The 15,574-nt window shown below is 40.1% G+C and overlaps 1 protein-coding gene across 8 annotated transcripts in view; it reads left to right on the top strand.

Annotated features, from left to right (window-relative positions):
- Positions 1-15,574, top strand: part of grin2aa (glutamate receptor, ionotropic, N-methyl D-aspartate 2A, a) — a 261,785-nt gene that overhangs the window by 229,663 nt on the left and 16,548 nt on the right. For all 8 annotated transcript variants that reach the window (XM_048552405.1, XM_059654132.1, XM_048552408.1 and 5 more), the window contains one exon: positions 12,348-12,586. In XM_048552405.1, the coding sequence (XP_048408362.1) occupies positions 12,348-12,586 (239 nt within the window). The remainder of the gene's footprint in view (positions 1-12,347; positions 12,587-15,574) is intronic.

Genomic DNA, 15,574 nt, shown 5'->3' with positions numbered 1-15,574 from the left:
GTGATCTGGGGGGAGGTGAGGGCTGGGAATGAGTTTGGATGGAGGCAAAATGAAAAGACCATAAGACAGAAAGGCAGAAATTAGGCCATTCGGCCCATCAAGCCTGCTCTGCCATTCAATCATGGCTGATAAGTTCCTCAACCCCATTTTCCCACTTTCTCCTGGTAACCATTGATCCCCTTGATAATCAAGAACCTATCTATCTCTGTCTTAAAAGTACGCAATGACCTGACCTCCACAGCCTTCTGTGGCAGTGAATTCCATCGATTCACCACCGTCCTTATCTCCATTCTAAAAGGTCTTCCCTTTACTCTAAGGCTGTGCCCTCAGGTCCTGCATTCTCCTACTGATGGAAACATCTTCCTAACATCTGCTTTGTCCAGGCCATTCAGTACTCTGAAAGTTTCAATTAGATCCCTCCTTATCCTTCTAAACTCCAGTGAGTATAATCTCAGAGTCCTCAAACGTTTTTAATATGTTAAGCTTTCCATTCCTGCGACCATTCTTGTGAACCTCCTTTGAACTCACTCGAGGGCCAGTGAGATATGTGCAGCCCAAAACTGCACGCTATATCCAAATGTGGCCTTATAAAACCTCAGTAATACATCCCTGCTTTCATACTCAATCCCTCTCAAAATAAGTGGCAACATTGCACTTGCCTTCCTGACTACTGACTCAACCTGCAAGTTTACCTTAACATTGACACACTGGAAGGCTGTCTCTGCACTATCAATGTTAGGTCAGCATTTCAGACAAGTACAGCAGCTGTATAAGTGATAATGGGAACTGCAGATGCTGGAGAATCCAAGATAATGAAATGTGAGGCTGGATGAACACAGCAGGCCCAGCAGCATCTCAGGAGGACTCCTGAGATGCTGCTGGGCCTGCTGTGTTCATCCAGCCTCACATTTCATTACAGCAGCTGTATAAACTGGGATAGAGTTAGGCCCACGTTACCAGTAGACGCCACTCTAGAAATGGCATTTAGATTGGTCTTCAGTAACTTTTGTACATTGTTGCAACTCACTGGAATATTCCTGAGCGTGAAGTGTGATAATCCACATGCTTGCTTGGTTCCTTCATTCATGTTCATCCACAGAAACATTTGTCAGCACAGCCTTGTGAGCTTCTTAAAACAGCACCGCTGTGACAATGCTGATTTTCAGTGCATTCCTTTAACAAAATATTTGTCATAAATGTCACTTATTCAAATTCAAAGGCATTCCTCTTTTTATCTCTGTTTTCTTCAGACAAAAAGAATTGTGGGGGTAATTACATTTTTCTCCTCTATATTAACGGAGCAGTGTTATCCATGACTGTTGCAGTCACTGATGTTGATCTAAATGGTCCCTGCCATTATTTACATTCCCCTGTGGCCTTGGTCCTAAGTCTAAATTTCTCTGTAAAAATGACGGAGGTTCTGTAGCACAGGAAGAGGTCAAGACAGTGTTAAACTGTGAAAGTGAAGCGAGAGGACTTTATTCATGTGATGAGAGACAGAATCCTGAAATCCTGTCATACTTATTCACGCAGCAGATGTGTCAACTGCCAAAATAGTATATTTTACTTTGAAATTCCAGCACCAAAACAGGCTATTCAGCCCAAATGATCTGAGTGTGTGACCCGCCTGCTAACCCATTACATCTAGCCCCAATTGTCTGTTTCTTTCTCCTTCCTGCATTCATCTAGCTTCCCATCCTATTAGGGAATTGTGGGCACAGCCCCCAGCAGGTGTGTGGAGTATTTAATATGATGCTTAACTGGAATGGACAGAACTTTGATTTCAGGCACAAACAGGGGACTTTGCTGCATGGGTGGATATGGCATAGACTGACTGGATGGGTTGGATTTATAGAGCAATCACTCAAATTCAAGAACAGTGTGAGGCAGTTTGGCAGTCTGCTACTGCTGGTTGCACTTTTGTTCAATTCACTTGTGGGATGTGGGTGTCTCCGGCTGGCCAGCATTTATTGCCCATCCCTAGCTGCCCTTGAACTGAGTGGCTTGCTAGACCATTTCAGAGGGTAGTTGAGAGTCAACCACATTGCTGTGGGCCTGAAGTCACATGTAGGCCAGACCAAGTGAGGATGGTAGATTTCCTTCCATGAAAGACATTAATGAACCAGTTGGGTTTTTCCTGACAATTGGCAATGGTTTCATGGCCATCAGTAGACTCTTAATTTTGTTTTATATTGAATTCAAGTTCCATCATCTGCCATGATGGGATTCAAACTGAGGCATAGAACATAGAACATAGAACATTACAGCACAGTACAGGCCCTTCGGCCCTCGATGTTGTGCTGACCTGTCATACCAATTTAAGCCCATCTAACCTACACTATTCCACGTACGTCCATATGCCTGTCCAATGACGACTTAAATGTACCTAAAGTTGGCGAATCTACTACTGTTGCAGGCAAAGCGTTCCATTCCCTTACTACTCTCTGAGGCCCCCAGAATATTAGCTGAGTTCTGGGAGTAATTGTCCAGCAATAATTCAACTAGGCCATCACCGTCCCTCCCCCTGCATGTGTACATGTGTCTGTATGTATGTGTGTGTATCTGCGAGTGTATGTGCATGTAACTGTGTGTGCATGCCTCTGTGTGTTTGCGTGTATGTGTGTGGCTGTGTGTTTGTGTGTCTGCATGTGTGTATATTCATAGTTCTCTATCAAAATACCATTCAGATAACAGATAATAATGAAGCGATGTGCTACTGTCTGCAGTGGCTTCTGCTATAATCTGAAGTTTTCGGGTTTGAACATGATGTCAAGAATGTGTTCTAATTATAGTGAAAGTACAGTTCAAAAAGCTTTATACATTCATTTAAATATCCCAGTGTTTTATAAAGAATAATCTCTCTCATGCAAATCTGGAAAACCCAGCAAGAGGGGGCAAGCAGGATTAACATTTCAGCTCAACAACCTTTCATCAGAACCATAAAAAAATTAGAGGGTCATCATATTTTAAACAAAGGCAAAGGTGGTGAAAGTAGAAGTCACATCAAAAGATAATGTCTTTAATAGGGTGGAAACCAAGAGAGATGAAATGAGAAAAAGAGTAATAGCCACGGTCAGAAGAAATGAGGGTGAGGGGAAATTTATCACCTCAATTTCCAAAATGCTCAGGAGAATTCACAGAGTGACCAATCAGAGAAGAGTTGCTTACGTAGGAAGAATGGTCAGTCTCTGAGGAGTGGTTCCTCCAATCACAGGCTTGCTGTCTCCCATGTTGACTGCTGATTGGCTCATTACGTATCTGTCAATAGCATACCGATGCAAGAAACAAGTAGTAATTGGAAGAACAATGAGCAGAGTAAATCAAAAAATAAAGGAAACTGAGTGAGTTACTGGGGATGTCTTTTGCTGGAGGTTCCAAGTACAGGATGTGGGGATTCCCTGAGAATGGGAGCCGCCTGTTGGGTATTCTATCTTCTGTGTCCCATGGGGTGATGGGAAAAGATGTTCATAAAGGGTTGGGGAAGAACAGGTCTGCAAAGGGATAAGGAGTAATGAAAAAGAGCTGGGAGCAAGTGAGAGGCTGTAAAGATGTTGGGGGAGAAGGGAGGGCTGCAAGGAGTGGAACGATGGCAAGGGGAATAGGAGAGACTGTAATAGGGAGAGGTTGCAAGTGGTGATAGTCAGAAGAGTGAGAAGGAGGCTGCAGATGAAAGGACATTATAAAGGGCATGGAGAGAGGCCGGCTGCTGGAGGAGAGGGAAACTGGAAATGGACAGATGGAAGCTACAAAGGAGAGAGAACAACTTTAAAAGCACCTACATAGGAAAACCTTGCTAACTAGGAGCCTGGAAAACGTAAAATTGCTGAGACAATGAACTCTTTGCAATTGATTGTGAAAACTCTAGTTTAAGGCTGTACATGTTCAGGAGCAACTATATGGGTAAAGTGGAGTGGATGCTATTGTATCAAATTCTGTGTCAATTAGTAAATTTGAATCTGAGTTTAAAATCTGAGATGCAGTGAAAAGCCTTGTAACTTCCCCATCAGAAATCCCCTAGCTTTATGCTGATGCGATGGAAGTCCAATGGTGTGACTTCACCAGAATGTGGAAGATGCAGTGATGAATTTTTGTGCGTGGAGATGTGTGTGAGTTGTTTTGAAAAAAAAAAATTTTTGCTAACTTATGCTTCTTGCTTTGTGCCAATTTGAATGCTGTGGTGTGCGGGAAGTTAATGCATTCCTTATATGGTATGGCTTTAAGATTATTACTGGGTTGATGATTACTGAGGACATTGATGAATCATTCTGATTGTGATTCTGCATGAGTTCAAAAATCTCACACATCAACACAAGTACAATAAAGTATGAACAAAAACAAAGCTGCTGGAAAAGCCCAGCAGATCGGCACCAGGAGAAAAAGAGTTATAGTTTCGGGTACGGTGACCCTTCCACAGAACTCAATAAAGTATTGTGTTATGTGAAACAGGTAATACAGGAGTTAGTAAGAATGATAAAAAGGAGTTCCTAAAACCAAAAATAACCCTCAAATAAATCTTTATAGGATCGTTCAGGGTAAAAAATTTTGTACCCTGGGTGATAGTACAAAGTAAAAGAAGGAGGCAATTGGAGAAGTAAAGCAAAAGATTGATCTACAAGAGGTGTAAATAATCATTACAGAATCATTACAAACAGCTGATGCATGAAATGATTGGAATAATTGCTATATTCTGTAACTGTTGAACTTATTGCTGAGTCCAGAAGACTATAACAATCCCAAATCAAAATGTGAGATGCTGTTTGATAAGTTGACGGAGTGGGCAAACGCATGAACTGGAATGTGAACGTGAAGTCATCCATTTTGATAGCAAAAACAGGAAAACAGATTATTTTCTGAATGTAAATAGATTGGGAAAGCGAGAGGTGCAATGAGACCTGGGTAACCTGTTTTACTAGTCACTGAAAGTAAGCATGCAGGTGCAGTAAGCAAAGATGGCAACTGATATGTTGGCCTTTATAACGAGATGATTTGAGTACAGGAGCAGGGACGTCTTGCTCTAGTTGTATACGGTGAGACTACACCTGGAGTGTTGTGTGCAGTTTTGGTCTCCTTTTCTGAGGTAGTATGTTCTGATTATGCCCAGGTGCTTCAAAGGTTTACCAGATTGATTCCCGGGATGGCAGGATTGACTTATGAAGAGCGACTGGACAGTGTAGGACTATATTCATTGGAGTTTGAAGAATGAGGGAAGATCTCATAGAAACCTTTAAAATTCTAACAGGACTGGACAGGGTGAACACAGAAAGTATGTTCCAGGTGTGTCCAGAACCAGAAGTCACAGTTTAATAACACAGGGTAGACCATTTGAAACTGAGATGAGGAGAAATTTCTTCATCCAGAGAGTGGTGACCCTGTGGAATTCTTTACCATTCATTACCCCTCCTAATAATGCATGCTTTCTCTCTTACACTCTCTTAGATTCTCTATCCCTTCAGCAACCTAACACTTGTATCGCCTTGTAAGGATCATGACCTAAAGCATCCCTTGAAGCACAGTAGCATTGCATTAATGACTGAGTAGAGCTTGATATCAGTTGGTCAAAATGGCAACAACTGTCTGCCAGACTGCATGTAGTTGAGGCGAAAGCATTGAATGTTTTCTAGATGGTGTTAGATTTAGTTCTTAGGGTTAAAGGGATCAAAGCATATGGGGAAAAAGTGGGAATGGGATACCATGTTGGATGATCATTTGTGATCTTATTGAATGACAGAGCAGACTTGAAGGGCTGAATGGGCTTCTGCGTCTATTTTCTATGTTTCTATGTTCCTCAAATTCATATTGATCTTCCTTATTATGAGGCTAATGATAATGAGGATAGGGTGGGACCAGGGTAGAGAATTATAGGACCATGTGGTTTGATGAATGGAGATTAACATCCAAACCACAAGGAAATGTTTCAAGAAGCTTGAGTTTCATCTGTCTCCTGTGGAAGAGAGTGCATTGTCAACAGTGAGTATATTTGATTGAATGGGAAAGGAATGGAAGGAATATTATGGATTGTGAATATTGGGAAAGGAAGAGATTAAGGGGATAAAATGTTGCACCCTATGCTTTTACATTTGATCTATTGAATGTAAAGCCTGGGGGCCACAATGTGAGGACAAGGAGAATCCCTTATGGGATTCATGATTCTGAAAGGGTGGGAGCAGAAATTGCAGGCAATGGGACAAAAAAGTACTAAAAGCCACAGTTGAAGGGATTCCATGGTTGAGGCAAAAGAAAGACATATCCAAAGGAATAGTACGGAGGGTAGCATCATCAGAACAGACACAATGAGATGGAAAAACAGGTAGAAGGAAATAGCGTCCAATCAAGAAAGAGTGGTTAGAGGAATTGTTATCAAGATAGACATGGGAGTTAGTGAGTTTATTGTATATATTAGTCAATAGTTTGTCCTTAGAAGTAGAGATAGAGAATTTTGAGGAAAAGGAGGGAAAGTCAGAAATAAATTCGCAAAGGCAGGCCATGTTAAGACCATTAAATAATTCAGATTCTGAAATGTTTGTGTTAACATTGTCCATCACAGTCCCCATGTTATACTGGGATTTTGTAGATCCATATGTTCTGAAATTTCTACGTTTTAAGAGGCAGGTATTGGTTTATCCTCAATATAAATGCTTTTGTTATTGTTACTTAATTTATTTTTTCCCCTTCTGTAAAGTCTGGTATTTCTGTGGACTCTGTGAAGCAGCACAATCCATGCTGTGAATATCAGCAGGGCTATGATTCATGACTGAGAGGGTGAACAATGGGTTGAGCATGGGGTTACACAGAACAAACTGATTGGAGTAGCAAGAACAAACTAGAAAATAATAATAAAAAAATGCAAAATATCACAAATTGGCTTTTTGTGCTGCCATGACAGGCTGAAACTAAAGAGAGTAACAGGGGATGAGGTTGAACTCTTAAGTGAATTGAATAAAGAATCACAGAATCAAGGCAGAAGGAGACCATTCAATCTATCATAGTCATACTGGCTCTGTGTAGCAATGCAGTCAGTACTATTCCCTCACACCAGGTGGATAAAGGAAAGCTGAATGAAATGATTTTTAGGGTATTTATATGTGGCTTTGGTGGGTATTCAAGCTGTTAAACTTCTCACCCAATCACACTGGCTTCCAACTCACCTCTCTTTGCTAAAATTTGCCTGCTATCTAATGTGATTTGGAATCTTGCCATTTGTGAAGCAAAGCTGGAGAATTTCTGCTGCGGCTCTCCACTTGTGCTTGGGAACCCGGGAAGGTAGGGGAGGTGGGAATGTAGGAAATGTGTTTTTTTAATGGTGATTTCTGAGCCTGTTCTGCTAAAATGATGATAGGCAAATGACTGAAGTACATCACTCCACTGCTGCCCTGCCGTGATTACCACTGAGTTCATTAGTATGTGATAGCATCAAAAACCAATCAGTTTCCAGGATGGATAAAGTTGAACAGTACTCAGGAGCCGGAAATTTATGAGATGCTGACAAATGTTTTGAAAAAAGGTGATAAAGACTCAAAAAGGAATGGAAATGGGAAAATATTCCCGTTTTTGGAAAGATTGATTCTTTCAAAAAGTTGTTTATGGGATTTGTATGTCGCTGGTTCAGCCAGCATTATTGCCCATCACAAATTTCCCAGAGGACTATTAACAGTCACCTGTGGTGTTGTGGTGCTAAAGTGACATGTAGGCCAGACCAGGGAAGGGTGGCAGATCTCCTTCATTGAAGGGCATTTGTGAACCAAGATGGTTTTTTTATGACCATTGACAATGGTTACATGGTTGCTAATAAGATGGTGAGACATAGGAGCAATATTAAGCCATTTGGCCCATTGAGTCTGCCCCACCGTTCAATGAGAACATAGCTGATCTGAAACTTTTCTCCTTCATTTTTCTGTCTTTTCTCCGTAACTTCTGATTCCCTTACAGGTTAAAGATCTTTCTATCTCATCCTGAATAAACTTAACAACCCAGCACAGACAGCCTTCTGTGGTAAGAAATTCCATAGAATCACTACCCTCTGAGAGAAAAAAAATTCCTCCTCACCTCTGTCCTAACTGGGTGACCTGTTCCTCCAAGGTTATATTCTGTAGTCCTTGACTCTCCCAAAGCCGAAACAATCTGTATCTATTAACCCTGTAAAATCCCCTAAAAATCTCAAATCTTTCAATGAGGTCATTTCCCATCCTTCTAAAGTTCAATGAGTACCTACTCAACCTCTCCTTTAGAAAGTTCCTCCATACCTAGGGTCAACCTATTGAACCTTCTCTGGATTGTCTCCAATGCCACTATATCTTTCCTTAGATAAAGGGACCAAAACCATTCTAATGCCAGGTTTTTACTGAGTTCAGATTTCTCCAGAGCTGAATTGAGCAGATTTTGCATGGTCTGTTCCTGTACTATTTTAGCATCTTTCAGTTCCAAATCCTGTTTTAAAGCAGATGTACTGTCTTGGGTGTAACTGGAAATTAGAGTTTGATGTTAAATGGCCAAAATTTGGGATGTGGTTGAGGATGCTGTAGCTAAATAAGAGAGCGCTTGACTGAATGAGTTTTCTGTTGGGTAGCTGCACTGAGTCACAACCCATGTGATATTGCTGCCTTTTTTTAAAGACTGTTGCTTTGGAGGGTCTGGAACTAATAGCTGCAGAGGAGCACTGCAAACAGGAACAAGAGGAAAGCTTCTAATTTCAAAATGCATATCATCTAGAAAGATCCTTTCCTAATTATTGTAGTACCCTAGGTGTGTGTAACCCAGCTCTCTGGAGATAACTTCAATGAGAGGTGTCTGAATGTTGGCACTGAACTTTAGTTCTTGCCATCCTCATGGAGAATTTGCAGGGTGACTACATAGAGTGCTTTAATTAACTTGAGAGTACCCTTGCTTCAAGTCCCTCCTGTGCACTGAAACTGCTCATGTAATACCTTATCTTTCCTGACCATTGTAGGGAGCTTTACCAGTTTTACATTGTAACAGTAAATATTTGTTGTCACAACCATAAAGTCAAATCTGATTGCCCAAAGAAGTGACACACTCAGGCTAGTAAACTCGTGAAACCAGTGTACACAGGTAACCAGATCAACAATCCGGTAATTAGATGCGATTGTGGCGAAACAATCAGAAAGTCGGGGATAAAGAACACTCTGTAATTCACTCCAGGCTAACAGAAACTGGACAGTACATGTATGGTACTAACATCTGGATATGACACAGACTCACTTTTCATAAAGCATTGAATGGTTATCTTACAGATAGCATTAAGTCAAATGAACACTTCAGAATTCTATATGACAACTGAAACGTATCATAATGCATCTTACGTCCACCAGACAAATGTGGACAATCAAAACATAATGAGATTCATAAAGGCCACTCCTCTGAAGGCCAAATTTGATTAAGAGTGTGCTGCAGGCATAGATTTTACGTGCTATTTACTTGTAAGCTGGATTTTCAATGAGAGATTTTCTTCCTCCTTCTGCTTATTTGTTCTTCAGTTCTAGTCCAAGGCAGAGATTGACAAGGTGACATTTCATCTGAGTAAGACGCCTAACTACAAATAATACAAATGATTATCTTAAAGCTTCTAGGCAGTTGCCATTCTTTGCAAAAATCTCCAATTAAAATAGTGACGTAATTTACTCCTTACTATCTTTTAATTCTCTAATGATCCAGTCTTGACTTGTGGAGGAAGATTAGGGAGGTATTGTCTGGTGGTTAATTTTGATTGCTTGCAATATATTCCAAATGATAGTGAAGCAGAAATCTTTTTAACGCATCTCCCAATTAGTGATAAAAGCTTCAGCGATAATGCTATTGAACCAAATGGAAATTGTTGGAAAAGCTCAGCAGGTCTGGCAGCAACTGTGGAAAGAAATCAGGTTAACGTTTTGGGTCTCATGACGCTTCCTCAGAACTCCAGACACAAAACGTTAACTCTGATTTCTGTCCACAAATACTGCCAGAGCTGTAAGCTTTTTCAGCAATTTCTGGAGTTTGTTTTCTGATTTACAGCATACACTGTTCTTTTAGAATTTATTATGCTATTGAACCAGTTTTCAGTAATAGTACTTTAGTTATATTGCTAAGATACACAAGTGAAAGGCAATGTTTAATCAAGTGTTTCAAGTGCTCATAAAGAGAGACTGTTACCCAGTATGGAGGACATTCTCATGGGTCTGCTCGAGTTCTTGGTCATTAATAAGTCCAGGTTATGAAGGCTGTTTTTGTAGCCAGCTTCCGAGCTGCTTTATGTGGTTGTGCCTGGGTGGCCTATGAGATGCAGCATGCGCTCTCCACTGGTAGACTGGAGGCCACCTACAACAGGTAGGCACTGTAAGAGCTGGAGTGCATTATCACCCCATAAAAAGCAAACTTTAATTTTATTTACTAAGCTTTCTTTGTGCTTTTATCTTGAGATACCGTCCTCCTTTAAAGAGATATTTGGCTTAATTTGTTTTATCGATTTTACTTAAATAGCATTAAGAAAGGCTATGACCTCTTAACGGACTACAATACTATTAATTTGACATGATGTGACTCTATTGGTTTATCTAAAACAGTATATAGGGAGATTTTTGGGACACTGTTGGTATATAGATATGTACTGCTGCATTCTGTGAATAAACCTATTATTAAGAGAAGTATTGAGATCTCATTTTATGGTTAACCACCTAGTTTGGGGATCAATCTAAGATCGTCAATGTTTTTAAGAGCAGGCAGAAGGAACTCTTGTCTATTTGATATTTGTTCCCCTGTAGGATATCTGGCTTTTACTTGGTGGCTACCCACAGTGGCACACTGAGCTCATAAACCCAGTATATGGGGAATTGTAGGTTATAGAACTGCATACACAAGGGGACCAATATGACCATGTTCATGACCTTATTCAAAACTCTGATGTGACAAATAACGAATATAACAAAAATGCTTTTTTCTTAAGTTCTGCTTTTCCCTAGTGAGAAATAATGCCCCTAAAAGGGTAATGTTTCTAAGTGTTCTCTGCTGGGGGATAAATCAAACACTGAGAATACGTCCTATACGCTTGGTGTCTGTAGGAATTCCCATTTCACAAGGAGTAAATGATAAGCTGGACTGACATTAATTTTGTCTTTCATTGACATACATATCTTCATACAGATAGTCTAATTTTTTGAATGAATGAGTATCTTAAGTTTCCCGATTGGCCTTGAAAGGCTAATGTGCTCATGGTTGCCAGTTGTTCTTTCACATTTCTCAGTATTGATGGGGTTTCCTTGTAATATGGATAGTTGTCAAAGGTAACTTTGTTGAGTTTAGAACAGTTTTAAAACTCACAATCAAGCAGTTTGCCCCAACTTGAGGCACTTAGAAAGAAATCTCAAGACTGCATCTTTGGTGGTAAGGAAGCAAAGGGAGCAAAAGCAGTTAAATTGATTTGAGATGTGAATCTACATTTTGTTCAATATGATAGCTATCTGGATAAATTGACAACTGGTTTAAACGTGGGACAAGAGAGCTTTCTGAGAGCTGAGTCTACACAATCATTTTTGGATTATATCTTGTGTTGATATGGAAAGCATGTTTAGTAATTTAGTTAATTATTGGTAGTAACCACTTTTGTAGTGTAACAAATATACAATCTGCTTGTATGATACAGTGGTTTTGTAAGCTGCATCGTTAATGTGGCATCATTTGTTGCCCATTCATATGATCTCTATATTTTTGTTTATTTATCTGTGATCCATTTACCTCATTGGAGTTGTTGATCTTGAAGTGATGGTCTGCAAATATTAATGTGCAATTGTTCAATATATTTATATGAACCCCTTTGTATTGTTTGAGTGCACAGTAACCTATTTATCCTGAACAGGTTTAAATGGTAGAATAAATGATTTTCATACAAATATGGTGTGTCTCATGCTAATACTTGCCAACAAAATCCATGGTAATTGTTAACACATTGCTATTAAATTGATGTGTTCTTGGATAGGTGGACATTTTCCATTATAAATAAACAACAAGTACTTTGCAATGGCAATGAACATGTTAACAAAGATAGCCTTCTGTTCCAGAGTCTATATTTATAAATTCCTAGACCTCATGGTGCACTCAATCCTCCTGAATCTCATTCTGTGTTAAAATGGTGACCAGAGATGTAATTTTTCTATGTTTCAATCATTTCTCGGTTCTCTCCATTAATCTAGAGTCAAAGCCCATGATAAACTGTGTTACACATCTCTTTCAATTTAAGAAGAAATGTATTAGGAGCTGTGGCAATGTCAATGGGAGGTGAACATAACTATCATTGACACTGCTTGTGGATGAACCATGTACATGTACTGAATCTGGGTGGCTCTGTGTTTCACATGCAGGTGAAATGGAAGAGCTGGAGAGTTTGTGGTTGACTGGAATCTGTCACAATGAGAAGAATGAAGTCATGAGCAGCCAGTTGGATGTTGACAACATGGCAGGCGTGTTTTACATGCTGGCTGCAGCCATGGCTTTAAGCCTGATCACCTTTGTGTGGGAGCATTGGTTCTACTGGAGCCTAAGGCACTGTTTCATGGGAACCTGTACTGGAAAACCAGGCCTTCTCTTCTCAATCAGCAGGGTAAGTGAAGAAAAAGAAAGCCTGTTTATGGCCATTGATTGTCTGGGTTGTTCAAAAGATCTTCATTCGTACCTTTATATGTATTTGAATCCTAACTTCATGACGTAAGAACATTTTGATAAACACCCAACTTTAGAAGTACCATAAAACCACAGAACTGATTCAGGAGAGAAGTGGGCCTTTCAGCTCATCTTGTCCATGCCGACCCAAAGACAGACAAATGCCCTATCTAATTCTATCTTCCTACACATGGCCCATAGCCCTGCAGCATATAGCACTTAAGGTGCAAATCCAGGTACTTTTCAAAAGAGTTAAGGGTCTCTGCCTCAACCAACAGCTCAGGCAGTGAGTTCCAGACACACACCACCCTCAGCATAGAATAATTTTACTTTGTGTCCCCTCTAATTCTGCTGCCAATTAGCTTGAATCTATGATCCCTGGTTTTTGAATTCTCTGACAAAGCAAACAGGTTCCTCCTGTCTATCTATCTCTACTCCTCGCAATTTTGTATCCCTCAACCATTATCATCCCTCAGCCTTCTCTGTTCCAAGGAAAACAACATCAATGTCTCCAATCTCTCCTCAAAGCTACCATTATCCAGTCCTGGTAAGAAGTGTAATATAATTGAGGTGATAGCCTAATGGAATTATCACTGGACTGCTAATCTAAAGATCCAGCTAATGTTCTGGGGACCTGGATTCAAATGCCACCATGGCATTTGGTGGAATTTGAATTAAATATCTAGAATTAAGAGTTGAGATGACTGTGAATCCACTGTTGATTGTTGGAAAACCCCATCTGGTTCACTGAGGTCCATTAGGGAAGGAAACTGCCATCCTTACCTGGTCTGGCCTACATGTGACTCCAGACCCACAGCAATATGGTTGACTCTTAACTGCCTTCTGGGCAATTAGGGATGGGCAATAATTGCTGACCTGGCCAATGATACTCTCATCCTGTGAATGAATAAGGAGAAAAAAAAATCATTTTTCAGACAACGTAATTAGAGATGCTTAATTTCAAATACTGCTGTACATTTAATCACACCCAGTGCTAAGGCAGTCTGCTGACAGACTAAATGTGAAATAACTTGTGACATTGTACTTGTAAAAAAAGAACCGTTCTTACACAAAGTGGGTAATTTTAATGTTCAGCAATGGTACAAAATGATTTCAATCGATAACACATTTAATACATCAGCTGATTTCCAAAACTGGAAGCTAAGCCTCCTGCTCCACCTCCAGTCCTGTAACTCTCACTAAATGATGTAAATCAGTGATCCTACACCAGATCGTGCCTGGAATCATACAACATATAGGAGTCAAAATACCAACCTGTGCCTGGCCTCTGTATACTCAATCTCATTGCCTCATTCTTTCCCTTGAAAAAGAATGCTTTTTAAGTAAATTTCCAAAATCCTTTTAAAAGGAATTATTGAATCAATTTCCACATTCCTTTAATTGCCCTCCAGATCAGGATATTTTACTGTGTGAGGCATGTGGACACAACTGAGGAGTTAATGTGTAAATGTCTTTGTTTTATCCATTCATTCAGAGAAATGGGTTTTATTGACTGGGCCAGCATTACTTGCCAATCACCAGTTGCCCTTGATTAGATAGTGCTGAACTGCTTCTTGAATGCTGCAGTCCATTTGGCATAGGTTTCTCACAATGCTGTTAGGGTGGGAGTTCCCTGCAACAGGCAATATACTTCCAAGTCAGCATAATAAACTGCTGGGAGGGAAATCTGAAGGCGATGGTGTTCCTATGTATCTGCTGCCTTTGTCTTTTTAGCTAGTAATGACCATGCATTTGGAAGATGTAGTCTTAGGAGCCTTCTAGCTGATACACACAGCTGCTGCTCAGTGTCTTTGGTGGAGGGATTGAATTTTGAGGATATGATGCCAATCAAGTGGATTGCTTTGCCTTAGATAGTGTCACGCTTTTTGAGTGTTGTTGGAGTCGCATCCATCCAGGCAAGTGAAGAATATTCCAACACACTCCTGATTTGTGCCTTGTATATGGTAGACAGGCTTAGAAGAGACAGGAGTTGAGTTATATGCTGCAGGGTTCCTAACCTCTGTCCTGCCACTATATTTACATGACTTTCCCAGCTCAGTTTCTGGTCAATAATAACCTCCAGTTTAAGGATGATAGGCTATTCTGTACCTGTAAAGCATTGACTGTTAAGAGATATTGATTAGATTCTCTCTTGTTAGACATGATCACTGGCTGGCACTTGTGTGATGTGAATGTTACCTGCCAATTGTCAACTCAAATTTGAATATTTCCTGCATATGGGCATGGATTGCCTTGGTATCTGAGGAGTTGCGAATGGTGCTGACCATTATGCAATCATCAATAAACATCCTCACGGCTGACCTTATGATGGAGGGAGGGTTATTGATGAAGCAGGTTGATTGAATAAATCATTCTCAACACACACAAATCTTGGAACTTTCACCAAATTATAGAAATTATTATAATAGTTATAAAAAATTATAGAAATTTCAGCATTAAACAAAATGGCCATTTCATCTTTTAGGTACTACTTACAAACTGGAACTGGCAACACAATATCCTTCTTTTTGGTGCTTTTCTTCATACTTTACATTATTTTAACTGTCACTTCATTGTTGGGGGTTAACTGGTTGTTGAGGTTTATGAAAGCCGTTTCTGAGATGATAGGACTGGTATATGAACAGATACTGGATTGGTTAAGACTTTAGTTGCTGGAGTTTACAAGAATGGGGTCCCAGAAAGTAGAAACCTATAAAATTCTATCAGGATGAGACAGGGTAAATACAGGAAAATGTTCCTAATTAACGGGGAGTCCAGAACCATGGAGTGTGGTCGAAGGATATGCGGTAGCCCATGGAGGACTGAGATGAGGAGAAATTTCTTCACTCAGATATTGGTGCATGTCTGTGGAATTCTCTGCCATGGAAAGTAGTTGAGGCCAGGAATGAGTGAGGTATTGCATTGGTTG

Source organism: Stegostoma tigrinum, chromosome 23 (assembly GCF_030684315.1).
Source record: "Stegostoma tigrinum isolate sSteTig4 chromosome 23, sSteTig4.hap1, whole genome shotgun sequence".
Lineage (NCBI taxonomy): Eukaryota > Metazoa > Chordata > Chondrichthyes > Orectolobiformes > Stegostomatidae > Stegostoma > Stegostoma tigrinum.
Note: the sequence above shows the minus strand (reverse complement) of the source record. Positions and strands in the feature narration are given on the sequence as shown.